This window comes from Lampris incognitus, chromosome 6, assembly GCF_029633865.1.
Source record: "Lampris incognitus isolate fLamInc1 chromosome 6, fLamInc1.hap2, whole genome shotgun sequence".
Taxonomy (NCBI): Eukaryota; Metazoa; Chordata; class Actinopteri; order Lampriformes; family Lampridae; genus Lampris; species Lampris incognitus.
Window position 1 is genome coordinate 65,062,344 of NC_079216.1, and position 17,400 is coordinate 65,079,743.

Here is a 17,400-nt window from a genome sequence, read left to right on the forward strand (position 1 = left end):
AATGAGTGTCACAATAACAAACATTGAGACAAAAACAGAACAGGCATCACTATAAAGTAAGGACAATATAACAAGGTATGACTCCGTTCTCAGTACGACATAACAATCAGTAAGTGATCAAGACATGGAGTAAATGTAATACAACAAAATAAATAAATTAAAAGACAATAAAAATAATTAAACAGAGGTAGGCATAAAATTCAAGTTTCTTCAAAAAAAAATTCTTGTAGCACACTAACCGTATGAGCACTTTTCTTATAGTTGGACAGACTCTAAACGTAATGAAATCAAGTTACCGCAAAAGTTGTCTGAATTTCATCAACGGGTTCTTGTGGCAACACAATTATGTTTTAACCACAACTTCTCTCCTCACAAAACTGTTACCTGGAACAATGAATACATGATCAGGAAGAATAAATCACTATATCTGCAACACTGGGTCGATAGGAATATCATTTTCCTTGCAGACTTACAAAATGATGACGCTCACCTTCTCGGATATGAGGAATCTCTCGGATCTAAATCCTTCCCTGTAACTTGTAAAGAATATCAAACGGTCATGAATGCTGCTTATAAAGAATATTGTAACATACACAAATAAGTAGAGACCCTTTAAATGACAGGTTAACGTTGTCGCCTGCCGTGCGGAATACACAAGTTCGCCTCCCAGCTGTGGCGGTTCTCGACTGCCCCCCTAATTCGCTACAGTATCAAATGGTCATACATGCTGTTCCTAGGGAGTCCTTCAGCTGATGAAATGCCATGCTGCGAGGCGAGAGCCACGGGAATTGGAACATTTTCCTAAACACGTTTTTATGGGTTATTCTCATAATGTCACATATCACATGACGGCAACACACTCGCCATGTTGGAGGACAGTGGCTCCAGTCCATAGGATGCCATGTTGCTTTCACTGCACGATGCTAAACGTTTTAATAATAATGATAATAACGGATTACATTTCCTAAACAGTCAGGGTGACAGAATGTGTTTCAAGGTTTGATTCATACACAACAGCTGTCGTGGTTCGATATTCTACAATGGTTAATTTCTGCACTGTTTCTGTGGTTCGAATCCGATCCTTTGCGCCGTTAGGCCAGAGCTTTGTCAAATTTCTTTCGCAAACTGTTTTTTGAAGAGTGGATCACAACTGCAGTGTTTTATTTCCATACGTTTTTCCGATTTTCGCTTAAAATTTCGTTCCTGTAAACACAGACCGACAATGACCCTGTTTACACTTGGTTTTAAAATGTGTTTTGGCCGATCGGATCACAAGTGGACAGCGAGACACACCTGTGTCTATCATGCGTCTCCAAATGCGTCCAACTGACCACTTGTGATCAAAAGAAGAAGAGTTCCCTTGACGTCCTCATCGGGGACACATTAGGACGCATTAGCGTTTACACTACAAGAGGTATGCGGTCAAATGCGTGCCAGACCACCACGGCAAGTGGTTTGAGTAACCGGTTCACAAAACGTTCTGGTGGGCGTTCACACTTGTATTTAGCGCCGTCCACTTGTGATCCGATCTCAAAAAACGCATTTTAAAACCAAGTGTAAACGGGGTCAGTGAGAACGTCACAGTGGTTGCTAAGGTCTCGCTGGCGGAGCTGTTTGTTGTCAATGAAAAGTCACGTGATTGAGAATAACCCATAGAGTGTATGCTGAAAAGGACTGTGCAAACGGGACAAAAAGTTCACTGTGGAAATTTTCCAAATTATCAGGCGTTGAACTTTCACAAGAGCTGAACATTCTGTGGTTACAGTTCACCTTCTTTTTGTTCCATATCAACAACCACTCAGTTCAGATCAGTGTATCTTGTCATTTCTGATGATTGATCTGAATTTTTTGTTGTTGTTTTTTTTTTTTTACATCGTAGACCAGTACCTGTATGCGGGCACGGCATCAGACTTCCTGGGAAAAGACACCACATTCACACGCTCCCTAGGCCCGCCGCCTGACCAGCACTACATACGCACTGACATCTCCGAGGACTACTGGATCAACGGTACGCATGCACACACACCAAAATACAGCCGTACGGGGTGTGCGGTCTATTCCGTTGCCTACCAACACGGGGATCGCTGGTTCAAACCCCCGCGCTACCTCCGGCTTGGTCGGGCGTCCCTACAGACACAATTGGCCGTGTCTGCAGGTGGGAAGCCGGATGTGGGTATGTGTCCTGGTCGCTGCCCTAGCGCCTCCTCTAGTCGGTCGGGGTGCCTGTTTGGGGGGGGGGACTGGGGGGAATAGCGTGATCCTCCCACACGCTACGCCCCCCTGGCGAAACGCCTCACTGTCAGGTGAAAAGAAGCGGCTGGTGACTCCACATGTATCGGAGGAGACATGTGGTAGTCTGCAGCCCTCCCCGGATCGGCAGAGGGGGTGGAGCAGAGACCGGGACGGCTCGGAAGAGTGGGGTGATTGGCCAAGTACAACTGGGGAAAAAATGGAGGGAGGGGGGGGGAAGAAATACAGCCATGCAGCAGAACTGAGTGCTGTCATAGCGTGCTGCTGCGTCTCCTCTAACAGTAATATTTCCAGGCTCTCCGCAGATACAAAGAGTCTGTGTGCGCTCGCGGGTCGGGACGCCGTGTGGTTATTGGCATTCCAGGTCAGAGGAAACAGCCCACTTATTCATTTGGCCTCAGCTTTTATATGAATGCCACACTCGGATAAGAACCACACCTACTGGAGACTTTACGATGTGCCACAAAGTTCACGGTCTTAGTCACACAAATACCTAACACACACAGACACATTGAAAGTCATCTGAAAGATGAGAGTGTGTGTGTGTGTGTGTGTGTGTGTGTCCAGTCCAGACTGCTTTACAGCCGCTGATAGGTTGTTGTGGATTAACTGCTGTCACTGGGATCCAAATCCTGACACATGGTGTCCACATTTCACAACCACACAGCCATAAAGTGCAAAACATGTCTGGAGTAATTATGTAGACACCACTTTACTCCTTTCTTCTTCTTCTCTCCGTCTCTCTCGCTCTCTCTATCTCTCGTGTGCGCTCTGTCTCTTCCTCTGTCTCTCTCTCTCTCTCTGTCTCTCTCTCTCTCTGTCTCTCTCTCTCTCTGTCTCTCTCTCTCTCTCGTGTGCGCTCTCTCTTCCTCTCTCTCTCTCTCTCTCTCTTCCTCTGTGTAAGTGTGCGGGTGTGTATGTACGTGGAAATGTGGATGGGATATGAAGATGAACTTATACTTGTGGATGTGGTTTGTGTGTGTGTGTATGTGGTTTGTGTGTGTGTGTGTGTGTGCGTGTGCGCAGGCCTGTGTGTTGTGTTTGTATGTGTGTGGTGAAGGGGGTGTTTATGTGTGTGACGGAGAGGAAAACCATCTCTTGCCTGTGTGTGTGTGTGTGTGTGTGTGTGTGTGTGTGTGTGTGTGTGTGTGTGTGTGTCTTCGCTTGTGAAACATGGAACATCTTACAAAGAGCCTCTGTGAAGTGAGTGCGTAGCCTTGCATTAAGCTGCTGTGGTCGGGGAATCACCCTGGCGTGGCTGGCTCGCCTTGCAGCAGTTGAGCTAATGTTGATGTAATGTGCAGCACTGACGGCAGCCTGCTGTACAGACACACAGCTTTTCTTACCTCGTGTATTTCCCCACTCCCTGTCCGCATTCACCTCCGTCCACGTTTCTGTCTGTTATAATTTCTAGTTGTTTTAACCTACACAGGTCAGCCACGCATCGGGACAGTCAGAATAATGTCCGATATGTTGGCACATAAAACCGAGTTTAAAAAGGAGTAATTTCTCTTCCAGGCTCTGTATTTCTCCATTGAAGTAATCCAAACAAATCTTAAAGGTTATTTGCAAATATCTTTTTGCTCCAATTACCCCGCTCTTCCGAGCCGTCCCGGTCGCTGCTCCACCCCCTCTGCCGATCCGGGGAGGGCTGCAGACCACCACATGCCTCCTGCGATACATGCGGAGTCTCCAGCCGCTTCTTTTCACCTGGCAGTGAGGAGTTTCGCCAGGGGGACGTAGCGCGTGGGAGGATCATGCAGCGACCAGGACACACCCACGTCCGGCTTCCCACCCGCAGACACGGCCAGTTGTATCTGTAGGGACGCCCGACCAAGCCGGAGAGAACACGGGGATTCAAATCCCAGATCCCCGTGTGGGTAGGCAACGGAATAGACTGCCACGCCACCCGTTGCTTTTTGTTGAGCTACCTCCAGGTCTAGCTAGGTGTATGGAAGTACTAAATCAGACTTCAGTGAAGAGACAGATGCCACATGTGTTGTTACTCACGTATGTCAGGTGTAGGTACTCATGGTTGTTAACCTGCACCATGCACACAGTACACGGTGAAGCTGAAACTATTTCTGCATCAATTTTTAACCCTGCACTCTCTCTCTCCCACTCTCTCTGTTTCTCTCCGTGTCTTTAGAGGCGAGGTTCATATCTGCTCACCCCATTTCCGACACCTACAACCCTGACGACGACAAGATCTACTTTTTCTTCCGCGAGGTGTCACGGGAGGGGAACGACAAGAGCATTCTGTCTCGTGTGGCTCGTGTCTGCAAGGTGAGATGTTACTCGGCAAGGAGGAAGAGAGGAGGTGAGAGAGCGGGGGGCGGGGGGCGGAGGAGAGCGTGAGAGACCGACCTTCAACCGGGATGTCAACGTAACTGAAATACATTGAACAAAAGAAAGAGTGACGCTTAGAAGGCAGAGAAAGGACAGGTGATACACAGCGAAGGGAGTAGAGGAAGACGGGAGGAAAGAGAGAAAGAAAGCCCTCTCGGGGTGTGCAGAAGCCATAACTCTCATCGCGATCTGATCATATGGACCTCTATTCTAACAATTGCAGATGTGCTTTATATCCCCGGGGAGGAGGCCTCCTTGGTGCATTCCTCTTTTGTAGTCTGCCTGAGGTGGAGCAGACCAGTGCTGTCAGGAGGGGTAAATCACGCTTTAACCCCTTTATGTTCTGCTGACAGGACTTTCTGAGTCCTGCTCCCTGGACAGCCATTGCACTGAATGAAGTAAAGAGGTCTTTGCACTATGTCCCAGCCATCAATTAAACCTGCTTCCCGGAGTGATTACATTTGTGTTAACAGTGTGCGATCCAGAGAGTAATGTTGTTGATACTGCCAACAAAAACAGTGCATACATGGATGGCCTTCTCAGTAAATAACGGCAAAAAACAACATCTTTTTAGCTTTCGCTTTGATCTAAAACGAATTTGTTGCAATTCACAAATAAAATGCCTTTCTAAGAGTCGGAAGGCTGTGATCTAGAAGTAGTTTGGCAGCCAGACATTTGAGAGGTATTTTATTACAGTGTCTACTCAACTTCATACCATTTGAAACAGAATAGTAGGCACTCCAGTGCTCATGGAGAATAGAAGTAGGATAGATACACGATTGTTCCCTAATGGGTCTATTGCACCAAGTTGTGTCTTTATGGATTCAGAGGTGTATTGCTACATTCTTAGAGACAAGCGTTGAGGCCATTTATGACTTGGGAGTAAGCTGTAAGGCAGACAAGCTGGAGATTCCTCTGGATCACCGCTCGCTTTCTCACTCTCCCTCGTTTACTCTGTGTGTGTGTGTGTGTGTGGGGGGGGTCAGATTACTTTGAAATGTAATCAGTTACAGAATACAGATTGCATGGCATTTTTGTAATTAGTAACATAATCCAGATTACAATACAATAAAGTGTAATCTAATCTAAATACTTTTGGATTACTTTTGGATTACTTCAAAATCAAACTTTGAAAATAGTGCCCTTTATACTAAAAAAGTGGATGCAGCCGCAAAAACCTGAGTTCCACAAATATTATCTTTTATCTTTAAACGTCTCAAAACATTTTCAATGCTGATCAAATGCCTTTTGCATATTCAGCATTTACAGTTGACCCATTATGGTCTTCCTATATTGATATGTTAATCCAAGGACAAGTTTAATATGGAGGTATTTCTAAGAACCCCATGCAAGACAAAGAGGTATACCTAAAGTAAGGGTGTACTTGAGTGCTCTTGCCCCGGGCCAATCAAAGGTCCCTACTTGAAACAAGCACACAGTTGAAACGGCTAACAAAAAAGTACCTAGTTAACGAGGAGCCTTGCTTGATCAAATTATTCTGTTTTGCTTTTATCTTTGTCCACCCATTGTTTGCTTTGTCTTTCTTCCTCTCACCCGCTCCTGCCTTTTTCTCTTTCTTTCTTTCTTTCTTTCTCCGTTTTCACTTGGCTCTATCGAGATAGCAACAAGAGGGTCTCCTTTGTGTTAGTTAAATAAGCAGAACCGTACTAGGGGCATGTGGTTCACCTGTTTATTTTGCTAATTAGTAGAGGAATAGAAGCCAGACTGGAGGGTTGTGTTTTTGTCTTGGAGGCTCGCGCAAGTCCATTAAATAGATTATACTTGAACTGTGGTTTAGCACAAGCTCAGTAAAAATAATTGTGGTCGTCGTTTGACCATGTTACACAGCCTGCAGTATAGACCGTGGCTTTGTTACACGGTGTCTGGTTGTTTCAGAATGACGTGGGTGGGCTGAGGAGTCTCACCAACAAATGGACTACCTTCCTCAAAGCTAGACTGGTGTGCTCCATCCCCGGACCTGATGGAGTCGACACACATTTTGACGAGCTCCGTAAGTGACTATAACCTACACAATCTCTGTCTCACACACACACACACAAATAGAGTATCTCAAGCATTTCCCTTCCATCTTTTCCAACCCGTTATCTTGTTCTCTGTCACTACCCACCAACCCCAATCCCAACACCCTGTATTTATATGTCCATCTACCCCCCCCCCATCTCTCTATCTCTGCTGTGGACAAGAGGTAGCGAGTAGCATAAGATTAATAGAAGTGAACGTTCCAAAAAAGTGAATGCCTTCCCCCAGTCATCACTTAGGGGTTGACAGTATTAAACTGTTGTTGCACTTGGCAGATACCAGGTGGGGTGAGGTGCATGAATTCTTGTAGAGAAACACCACCTTAAAAGAAAGTAGGTTAAAAGAATTGGTCCTTTTCCATGCCTTTCTTTTTTTTGGCCTGCAGAGGACATATTTCTGCTTCCAACCAGAGACGAAAAGAACCCCATGGTGTACGGACTCTTCACCACCTCCAGGTATGCCGAACACCGATCACGATTCGCCGCCGTCAACACCACCTGAAATCACCTGCTGTCCTCCCGGAAACTCTGCCTCATCTTGTGCTCGCTTTTCTCTCCCAGCTCCATATTCCGCGGCTCAGCCGTGTGTGTGTACAGAATGGCAGACATAAGGGCGGTGTTCAACGGACCCTATGCCCACAAGGAGGGGCCAGACCACCGCTGGGTAGAGTATGAGGGGCGGATACCTTATCCACGGCCCGGAACGGTATGTTGATTGCAACGCGAAGAGACAGACAGACATGAAAGTCAGACAGACACGAGAGACAGATAGACAGATCTAGACAGACAAACAGCTGGGTAGACAGACTTGAGAATAAGACAGACAGACAATAAGACAGACAGAAAAGACAGGCAGGCTGGCTGTCAAACACACAGGCAGACAGACAACCAGACATTCAAGCAGGTCAGCAGGTTGCCAGACAGAAACATTGGCCTTACTAATTCCTTACTAGTTAAGGATGAGGTCATTTCCTGTTGGATGGTGAAAAACATCAGTGCTGATTAAAGATAATAAACATAACGTAACATAAGAGTGTGACTAAGTGTGTGTAAAGGGAGTCAAACTGTTTTTTTGTCTAAAATGCTGCAGGTCACAATGAGTGCGTATGTGTGTGGATGCATACACACATGTACATCCATGATGCATGATATGACAGGCTTGGCTGGGGTAACTAGGTTGACATGTTACTTGCGATGTTGTGCCACTTTGAGGTTTATTATGTTTGAGCTTTTTTCCACCGAAAGACAAAGCAGGACCTAGGCAGATGTTCCAGATGTGCAACACCTCATGCACATCTCTAATGAAACACCAGAGGGCGACACAACCCCAGTTAAATGGTACGGTAGTCTCCAACCCTGGTCCTGGAAAGTTGCCGTCCGGTTGGTTTTGGCTCTTACTCAAATTTAGAACATCTGATTTTACTAATTACTCGCTCACCAAGTCCGGTACTCCTTATTTGTATGCCGTTTCACCTGGGGGTAACATTATATTAAGATAAGGGTTAGGGTTTTGTGAAGATTAGAGTTAAGGTTAAGGGTTAAGGTTAAGGTTAGGACCAGGGTTGGAGTTGGGGGTTAAGGTTAAAAACGATAAGGTCAGAAATGGTTAAGATGATGTCATCTGGGTGAAATGCCATACACGTAGGGAGTTCCTACTAATTAGAGTTGGAGTGAAAACCGACAGGATGGCAGCTTTCCAGGAACAGAACTGGAAGACCAGGAAACAGTGGCCATCCAAGTGAAATACAGAAAGTTGAAGAGGGACATTAAAGTGCAATACCAATAAATACACAAGAGGTCAAAAATTATCCGATGACATTTATCAATAGTATAAAGATTTTGTATAAGATTTATATCTTTCTGTCTTCCCGTCAGTGTCCCAGCGAGACGTATGACCCAAAGATCAAGACCACCAAAGACTTTCCAGATGATGTGGTTAGTTTCATTCGCTTTCACCCGTTGATGTACGGGTCAGTTTATCCTCTGACTGGCCAGCCTGTGTTCACTCGGGTCCGAGTGGACTACACCCTGACTCAAATAGTCGTGGACCGAGTCACCGCGGAGGACGGACAGTATGAGGTCATGTTTCTTGGAACAGGTGAGACACAAATTCCCACACACAGACAAAAACTCTTGAGATGAGAGACAAACCTCTGATTACAACCTTTGACAAACCTGATCTGTCCCATGGCTGCAGTTGTGTTTGATAGTTCTGAGATTGACCAGCAGAGGGCAGTAAGTCACTATGAATTTCCATTAGTCAAAAGGTCCAGATAATGTTATTTATAAAAAATTAATGGCGTCTTGATCCTTCTTTTTTTTTTGTTGAACAAATGTGTGATTGCATCGTTGCAAAGGAAGCGTCATCCTTTCCTGTCTACTGTATTTCTCACTGTTACAGCACAAAACCAACGCCATTTTGTCCCTATGCATTATTGATAGTCGATATAACTGAAATCGTTGAAACTCCAACGAAAGCCTGACAATGGTCTTGAACTGTTTAACTTTTGGTTGTGGCCCAGAGGAGTGAGTGGTAACGTGGACTGTGACACCTTGTCAACCTTGAAAACAGAACTCGTACACCTGGTCACATTATATTTAACATTACATTTAGGTTTATGCACAAAAACATGTCTCCCTCTCTGTCATCTGTGTGTCACTTTCACTTGGTCTATGTCTCAATTGCTGTCCGTCTGTTTTATCTGTCTGTCTGTCTATCTCTCTCTCTCTGTCTATCTGTCTCGCTCTTTCTGCCTGTCTCTTTCTGTCTCTCTCTCTCTGTCTATCTGTCTCTCTCTCTTTCTGCCTATCTCTTTCTGTCTGTCTGTGTCTCTGTCTGTCTCTGTCTGTCTCTCTCTCTGTGTGTCTCTCTCCACCATGTCTTTCTCTCTGTTAGATGCTGGCTCAGTTCTAAAGGTGGTGAGCATCACTCAAGAGAATTGGTCCACAGAGGAAGTGGTCCTGGAAGAACTCCAAGTATTCCAGGTGCTGTAGAGAACATGCACTCACAAATACACACACAAAAAATTATTTGCAGTCAACATTTTTTTATCGTCGAAGAAGCTGGTGGTGCTCACTGGGACAATTGACTCATCAAACAGTGAAATATTCATCATGTGTCTCTTCTGCAACCTCTGGTGAATTTGTCTGCAGGCACAGAAACACACTGATGTTTCTGAGCCTTTTATCAACAGACTCGTCCTTGTCAGTCCAAACCCCCCACACACACACACACACACATGCACACACACACTCAGATATTTACATAATATGTTCATGCCTATTTTTATTTGAGGAGGTAACAACGGTAATGTGAATTTATGGGGGGGGTTTCTTTCTTTTTTTTCAGATTCCAACTCCCATTCTGAGTATGGAGATTTCCTCCAAACAGGTCAGGCCTCTCTCTGTTCCATTAAAACCTGAGCCCCCCTCTGTTTCATACACATTTTGTAAGCCATGTCGCTGTCCACATGTCCACAAAGCATGAAAAATACTGCGCTCATTTCCCCGTTTCCTTTATTTGTCCGTCATTGTGCTTTTTTTTTTCCACGTCCCCACTTCTTTGCCGTCCCTCCCCCGCAGCTCATTAACTGAGGGTCAGGGGTGTCAGTAGACACTTCACTTCCAATCACAGCCTCCCTTCATCTGCAGCCGCATCTGACCCGCTCGCCCGTTTGTGTGTGTGTGTGTGTGTGTGCGCGCGCGCGCTTGCATGCTTGTTTGGAGGTCTTGTTTTGGAATCTCTTCGACTTCGGACGAGTCGAAGCAGATCCATAGAATAACCTCCCCTAAAAATTCCTCGTCCTTAAAATTCCTTCTATTGCTCCTGGTCCTGAGAGATGTGTTAGTATTGGTTTCAGGTTTTTTGACATTTTAATGAGCCTTGAGAGTTATGACACCTCGACTCCCATTAATAATGTTTTGGCTGAACTTTTCCTTAATTTTGGAGCCTGGGAAGAGTTTTCCAGGGTTTTTACTGCAAAGAAAAGCCAAACAACATCCGCGACAATAAACCGTCACACTTTTTGGCACGATGAGGCCTAATCGATGTTTTCCCTGTAGTTAATCCACGGCAACTAGATTCTGCACATCCGGTTTATTCAGCCATCTGCCTCCCTGAACCCGAGTCGTATGTGTCTCCATAGCAACAGCTGTACCTGGGTTCCAACGAAGGGATAGCCCAGGTGTCTCTCAGTCGGTGTCACCTGTACGGCCAGGCTTGTGCCGAATGCTGCCTGGCACGAGACCCCTACTGCGCCTGGGATGGACACTCCTGCTCACGATACATCCCTGCATCTAAGAGGTATACAAACATGGGTCATTTACCCCCACCCCCTCCCCTCTTTCATTAAATCTTTTTTTTAGTTTTTGTTTTTCCCCAATTGTACTTGGCTAATTACCCCCCAGACAGCAAAATGAAACTGGGCCAGATCTGGGCTGGATGTGAGCATCCGGCGCAGATCCGCAGAACGGATCCGCCGTGAAGCCAGTGCAAAAATGCATGGCGGATTCAAGTATCGTAAACAGTCTTTCTCTTAAACGGTCCACTGAAATCTGTTTCTAAAAAAAAAGAAAAGAAATTGATGTGAGAAATTTTAGATCCACAAGGCTTAATTTAAAAATGGGTTCCGACTCTCGTAAGGAGGCCACACTCTGGCCAAGGCGCGGGGCGGTCTAGGAGTGGATGTGATTGCTATAATGATCTGCCGGAATTGGCGCAGAGGCGGGGGGCAGTCTAGGGGCGGATGTGATTGCTATGCGGATCCGCTGGACTGTGGGTGGATCCGGCCCAATGTCAGCTGCTCAATGGGCTACTCTTCTCAGCCGTCCCGGTTGCTGCTCCATCCCCTCTGCTGATCCGGGGAGGGCTGCAGACTACCACATGCCTCCTTCAATACATGTGGAGTCACCAGCCGCTTCTTTTCACCTGACAGTGAGGAGTTTCACCAGGGGGACGTAGCACGTGGGAGGATCACGCCGCCACCCCCCACCCCCCGAACAGGCACCCTGACTGACCAGAGGAGGCGCTAGTGCAGCAACCAGGACACATACTCACTTCCGGCTTCCCACCCGCAGACACGGCCAATTGTGTCTGTAGGGACGCCCGACCAAGCCGGAGCTAACACAGGGATTCGAACCGGCGGTCCCCATGTTGCTAGGCAACGGAATAGACTGCCACACCACCCGGGTGCTCCCTCTCATTAATCTATAGCTGGATTCGTTATCTGGATAACAAACAGTTCAGTCATGCTGGCTGCATTCGCACAGCTGGTCTTTGGCTGAATTGTCGTTTTTTTGCACACGCGTGCTATGCAAAAAATGTGACCCGGTTGGAAAGTGGTACGTCTTGTCTATCGGTACCACAACATTGTAGAAATAAAACTATATCAAAGCTTTTCATCTAAGGGGGTCATCTTAATGACTCAGCGGCGCCAGAAACAGCAACTTTCTCTGTCGCAGTTGTGTTTTCACCCCCTGCGGATGTGAAACAGCGACCCGTTTCAGGTGACGTTGGTTGAGCCTGTGTGTGAATTCAGGATGAATACGTTTAAAGGTGAACTGCGGAGTTTCTGGCCACTAGTAATGCTGCTGAATCAACTGGCTCCCTGTACCATGACAAAATGCCAATTTCCTCTCCGAGCCGCCGTGCCGAAATCCGGATGTAGACACTTTAGTCGTCTAAATTTTAGAAATTAAGATTTTTCCTGAAAACATCTTGAAGGTAACAACTTCAGTAAACATGTTCAGTGGTGTCCGAAAACATGTGCACGAGCAAAATCATGGCTGCAAACAAATCCGTGTTTGTTTTAATAGAGGACACTGTGCAGTTCATCTGTTAGTACTGGCTGCAGGGATGACCTTTGAACCCACATTGTGTAACTGTCTCACCACTGTCTCACCACTCTCACTGGGAAGCTGTGCAACCTACGTTTACTCGCCTGTTTCTTGCTGTGAGCCGATTGTGATGCAAGCCAGAGGTGGCCTGGGGGATCCTATCGCCTTCTGATAGCCTTGAGTGCTGTTTGTGTTTACACCCCCCCCCTCCCCCTTATTCTCCCCAATTGTACTTGGCCAATTACCCCACTCTTCTGAGCAGTCCCAGTCTCTGCTCCACCCCCTCTTCTGATCCGGGGAGGGCTGCAGACTACCACTTGCCTCCTCTGATACATGTGGAGTCACCAGCCGCTTCTTTTCACCTGACAGTGAGGAGTTTCGCCAGGGGGACGTAGCGTGTGGGAGGATCACGCTATTCCCCCCCAGTCCCCCCCCCAACAGGTGCCCCGAACGACCAGAGGAGGCGCTAGTGCAGCGACCAGGACACATACCCACATCCGTCTTCCCACCCGCAGACATGGCTGTGCATAACTGTAGTCCACTGACTTACGGTTTCCGCTGCAGCGGTCATACCAGTTTCCTGTTTGTTGGCGTCCATCCGCTCATCCTCATAATTGTGGACGTAACTTGATATGTACAACTTGAAACTTTTCACCCGTTTGTCGACAAGTCTGTGCCAGTCGTTGACATTTATCCATGGTAAATCTTGCAGGCATCGCGAAAAATATGCCGTCGTCAATCGCGCACGCCAACAAAGAGGAAACTAGTATGACCGCTGCAGTAGAAACCGGGAGTCAGTGGACTACAGTTATGCACAGAGCTGATTGTGTCTGTAGGGACGCCTGACCAAGCCGGAAGTAACACGGGGATTCGAACCGGCGATCCCCGTGTTGGTGGGCAATGGAATAGACCGCCACGCCACCCGGATGCCCTTGTGTTTACATCTTGTATCAATATGTGTATTATTTACGTACTGTGGCTGGATAACTTCCTAGCCAGATGGCTACACACAAAACTTTACCAAGTGTCTCGCCGTCTCTCCTCTTACTGTTTGTTTCTATTTCTCGTTCTCTTTCTCTGTGAGACACACACACACACACACACACACACACAAAACACACCTAACACAACGACAAACATACGTAACCACGAGAAAGGGCATGTTGAGAAGTGCTCCTTGTTTCTGTTTTGCTCTCTTGCAAATAGTTGCTCCCTCTTTTAAAACCTATCAGTGAAGTATTTTAGTATATTTACATGTTCAGTGGCACAATTTACATCATTTTCTAGAACTGAACCCAGAGAACTCAAAGAAGCTCCGAGAAAAAAAAAACTTGCTTTAACCTGACTACCACTACTACTACTACTACTACTTTCGGCTGCTCCTGTTAGGGGTCGCCACAGGGGATCATCTGTTTCCATCTCTTCCTGTCCTCTGTGTCTTCCTCTGTCACACCAGCCACCTGCATCTCCTCCCTCACCACATCCATAAACCTCCTCTTTGGCCTTCCTCTTTTCCTATTTCCTGGCAGCTCCATATTCAGCATCCTTCTCCCAATATACCCAGCATCTCTCCTCCACACATGTCCACACCATCTCAATCTTGCCTCTCTTGCTTTGTCTCCAAACCGTCCAACCTGAGCGGTCCCTCTTAATATAATCGTTCCTAATCCTGTCCTTCTTCATCACTCCCAATGAAAATCTTAGCATCTTCAACTCTGCCACCTCCAGCTTTTAGCTGACTTATGACCTATTTCTGCAGAATTGTGCGGACTGAATGTGTGTGTGCGTGCACTTGCGTGTGTGTTTCCAAAGTTGACTGTGCCTCTGTTCTGGGGCTGTCCGGACGAGCTCGGAGTTCTTGCTAAAATGTGTTTTCTATTTTGGTTGTTTTCACTTTTTCTGCATTTTGGTTGCTCGAGGCTGCTGGTCCATCTGAGTGATGCGGCATTGATTGGAAATGCTGTTCCTCAGATGATGATTAATGCTACCGTCATTTCACATCTCCAGAGCACTGTCCTTAAGGTGGAAGGTGTGTGTGTGTGTGTGTGTGTGTGTGTGTGTGTGTGTGTGTGTGTGTGTGTGTGTGTGTGTGTGTGTGTGTGTGTGTGTTCCCGCATGCTCATTTGCTTGACTGAATCTATGCTACCGCTGGCATGCTCTGCCCTGCAGTCGGGGTCATGCTGCAACATTATAGGCCACAGAGAAGGCTGTTGTGCGTTGTGAAATTGTGCAAGCCCTGCTTTCGGGGTAGTGGGGCTATTTGAAAGCCGATCCTCGCAGTGTCAAAGAGTGTCGACTTCACACAACCCAGAACGTTAGGACTGACAGATACAAGAGAGGAGACAAAGTGAACAGAACCAAAGAAGAGTCAAAGTGTACCGTTTCCAAAATCACCTCTCCGGGGGAGTTTAGGTAGCTTTACATGTGTCAGCAAGAGGGTAGACATCGTGAGTCATCAGCAATGAAAAGGCGAGATTAGTGCTAAAAAATTGTCGTCCCCAGGCAATTCTCTCACATGTGCACACCAGACCAATAATAAGAAATGAACCGCAAATCTTACTGACCTGTGTGTGTGTGTGTGTGTGTGTGTGTGTGTGTGTTACAGGCGGGCCAGGAGGCAGGACATCAAACATGGAGACCCTTCCAGTCAGTGCTGGGACACAGAAGACAGTACGTACTTTAGGCTGTAAAATCAGATCTCCTCGGGGGTTCGCCCTGTATGTGTCTACTTTTAATGACTGTCTTCTTGGAAAAGCCCGAAACACACGTCTTACCTCATCTGGCAAGAAAAATGTCCAAACATGCTGTCGAAGAGGAAACCTGCATGATGTGCCTTTGCACAAGCTCACAGTGGAGAAACATGTAGAGTGTATAATAAGGGGCCTCACAGCAAGAAGGTCCTGGGTTCGAGCCCCAGGGTAGTCCAACTTTTGGGGTCGTCCTCCATGTGGAGTTTGTATGTTCTCCCCGTGTCTGTGTGGGTTTCCTCTGGGTGCTCTGATTTCCTCCCACAGTCCAAAGACATGAAGGTCAGGTGAATCGGCCGTACTAAATTGTCCCTAGGTGTGAATGAGTGTGTGTGTGGGCCCTGTGATGGTCTGGCGGCCTGTCCAGGGTGTCTCCCCACCTGCCGCCCAGTGACTGCTGGGATAGGCTCCTCGGTGTTTTCGGTTTTTAGCGATTTTCATCGAAAAATACCCAGATTTTTTAAAAGGAGCAGATCGGTTTAAACTGATTTTCACCCGGATTTTACGTGTCCACGGATCCAAAAGTTGTTCCTGTTCATGTAAGGTTATGTAACAGTTTACTCTTCTGGCGAAATTCGTCATGCTGGATGGCTTTGAAAAATAAAAACCAAAAACACTGAGCCTTGTGTATAATACGTTCGACATCTACCCTTTTCCCAGGTCGTCATGGCGGTCGGGTGGAGGAGAGGCTTCTATTTGGGGTGAAGAGCAACTCCACTTTCCTAGAATGCATCCCTAAATCTCAACAGGCCCAGATTCGTTGGTACCTTCAGAGACATGGATCTGAACTCAAGGAGGAGGTCAGAGAGTGCACTCATTTATGCGCATACAAGTACACACACACACACACACAAGTAAGCACACAATGTCATGTTTAAAAGTGTACCCCCCTCGTTTGTCTTACCCTTTCTGCTTTGACTGAAGTCTGAAGGTGAGCTATAGCGAAACCTATTACTGTATGACAGGGGTTAGATGCTCCCCCTGCCTGCCTGGTCAGAAGGCACAATTATCCCAGGGCCCAAAAACACAGACATTTGCCGTTGCATAATGCTGCCTTACTTCAAAGCATTGCACAAAGTGTCACGTCTGACCCTCATCAACCTGCCTCGACTGTCAGCTTGAAGGATGGAACCATTAATAGCCACCCCGGCGCCACTTTATGAATAACACTGCTCCTATTTATGAAGCAGAGAAAAACAAGGGTTAGAGCCGGGGAGGGCCTTCGACGGCTGATAAGCGGGATTCGGCATGGAGGTGCCTGACCACTTTCTTGAGTGAAGTCATTACTGATGTTTATGAGTATCCTCGGCTCTTAAACCTCCCTTACAGCTGCTCCGTCTTCACTCGAGGTGTGGAGTGACTGAATCCAGGTCCACACTGATAGATCAGGATTAGGTGGTTTCTGTGTCTTTTGACGGATGAAGGAGCGAGTATTACATAAAATAACAAAGAGGAAGGATATATGTACATGTGTGTGTGGGGGGGGGTTAAGGTTTGACATTTTGAAAGGAGGAAGAAGGAAAGGGAGGGAAAGGAACAGGGGAGGACAGAAAGCTAGTGTGTTTGCATTAGAGGTGTTGAGAGGAACTCGTTGATGACGGCGTTCATCGCCTAGAATGACACAACGGAGACAGGCTGAGTCAGCACCTCGCTGCCCTCCCCCTCCTCCCCAAACACCCTTGCCTTCCCTGGTCAGCCATTCATGCTGACTGGCTTACCGCTCACCCTTTCACTCATCTTCCTGCCTCGCCTCCCCCAGCACATAGTCACACCCCAGCACCCTCCCTCTCAGGGAATAATGATAATAATAATGACAATAATAAACACAATGACAGGTGCAAGGGCCACTGAAGACCCACGTGCTCATGTATGAGTCCACGAAGCAGAGAAACTCTCTCTTTCATTCTGCCCATGTGTGTGTGAGTGTGTGTGTGTGTGTGTGTTTCTTTTGGGGTCCCCTACAGCAGAAATCATAACAGAGCGCTCCCCGGGGACAGCCATGTGTTTTCGGGTCATGGTCACAATGGGGTATTTTGCTGTGTTTGTGTGTCTAGGCACGCAATAATACATGACCCATTGTACGGTAGACAAAGTGATAAAGGTCTGGAGTGTAGGAGCTCCTCTTTCCTGGGCAGTATGATGGAGGGGACATGGAAATTAAAAAAAGAAATAAAGCTGAA

The 17,400-nt window shown here is 46.9% G+C and overlaps 1 protein-coding gene across 1 annotated transcript in view; it reads left to right on the plus strand.

The window, feature by feature from the left end:
* The window catches only part of sema3d (sema domain, immunoglobulin domain (Ig), short basic domain, secreted, (semaphorin) 3D), a 41,588-nt gene that overhangs the window by 13,027 nt on the left and 11,161 nt on the right, over positions 1–17,400 (plus strand). Inside the window, exons 6-16 of the mRNA XM_056282497.1 lie at positions 1,880–2,008; positions 4,400–4,536; positions 6,496–6,610; positions 7,025–7,094; positions 7,200–7,344; positions 8,514–8,736; positions 9,535–9,623; positions 9,988–10,029; positions 10,784–10,941; positions 15,079–15,143; positions 15,881–16,020. Of these exons, the coding sequence (XP_056138472.1) occupies positions 1,880–2,008; positions 4,400–4,536; positions 6,496–6,610; positions 7,025–7,094; positions 7,200–7,344; positions 8,514–8,736; positions 9,535–9,623; positions 9,988–10,029; positions 10,784–10,941; positions 15,079–15,143; positions 15,881–16,020 (1,313 nt within the window). The remainder of the gene's footprint in view (positions 1–1,879; positions 2,009–4,399; positions 4,537–6,495; positions 6,611–7,024; positions 7,095–7,199; positions 7,345–8,513; positions 8,737–9,534; positions 9,624–9,987; positions 10,030–10,783; positions 10,942–15,078; positions 15,144–15,880; positions 16,021–17,400) is intronic.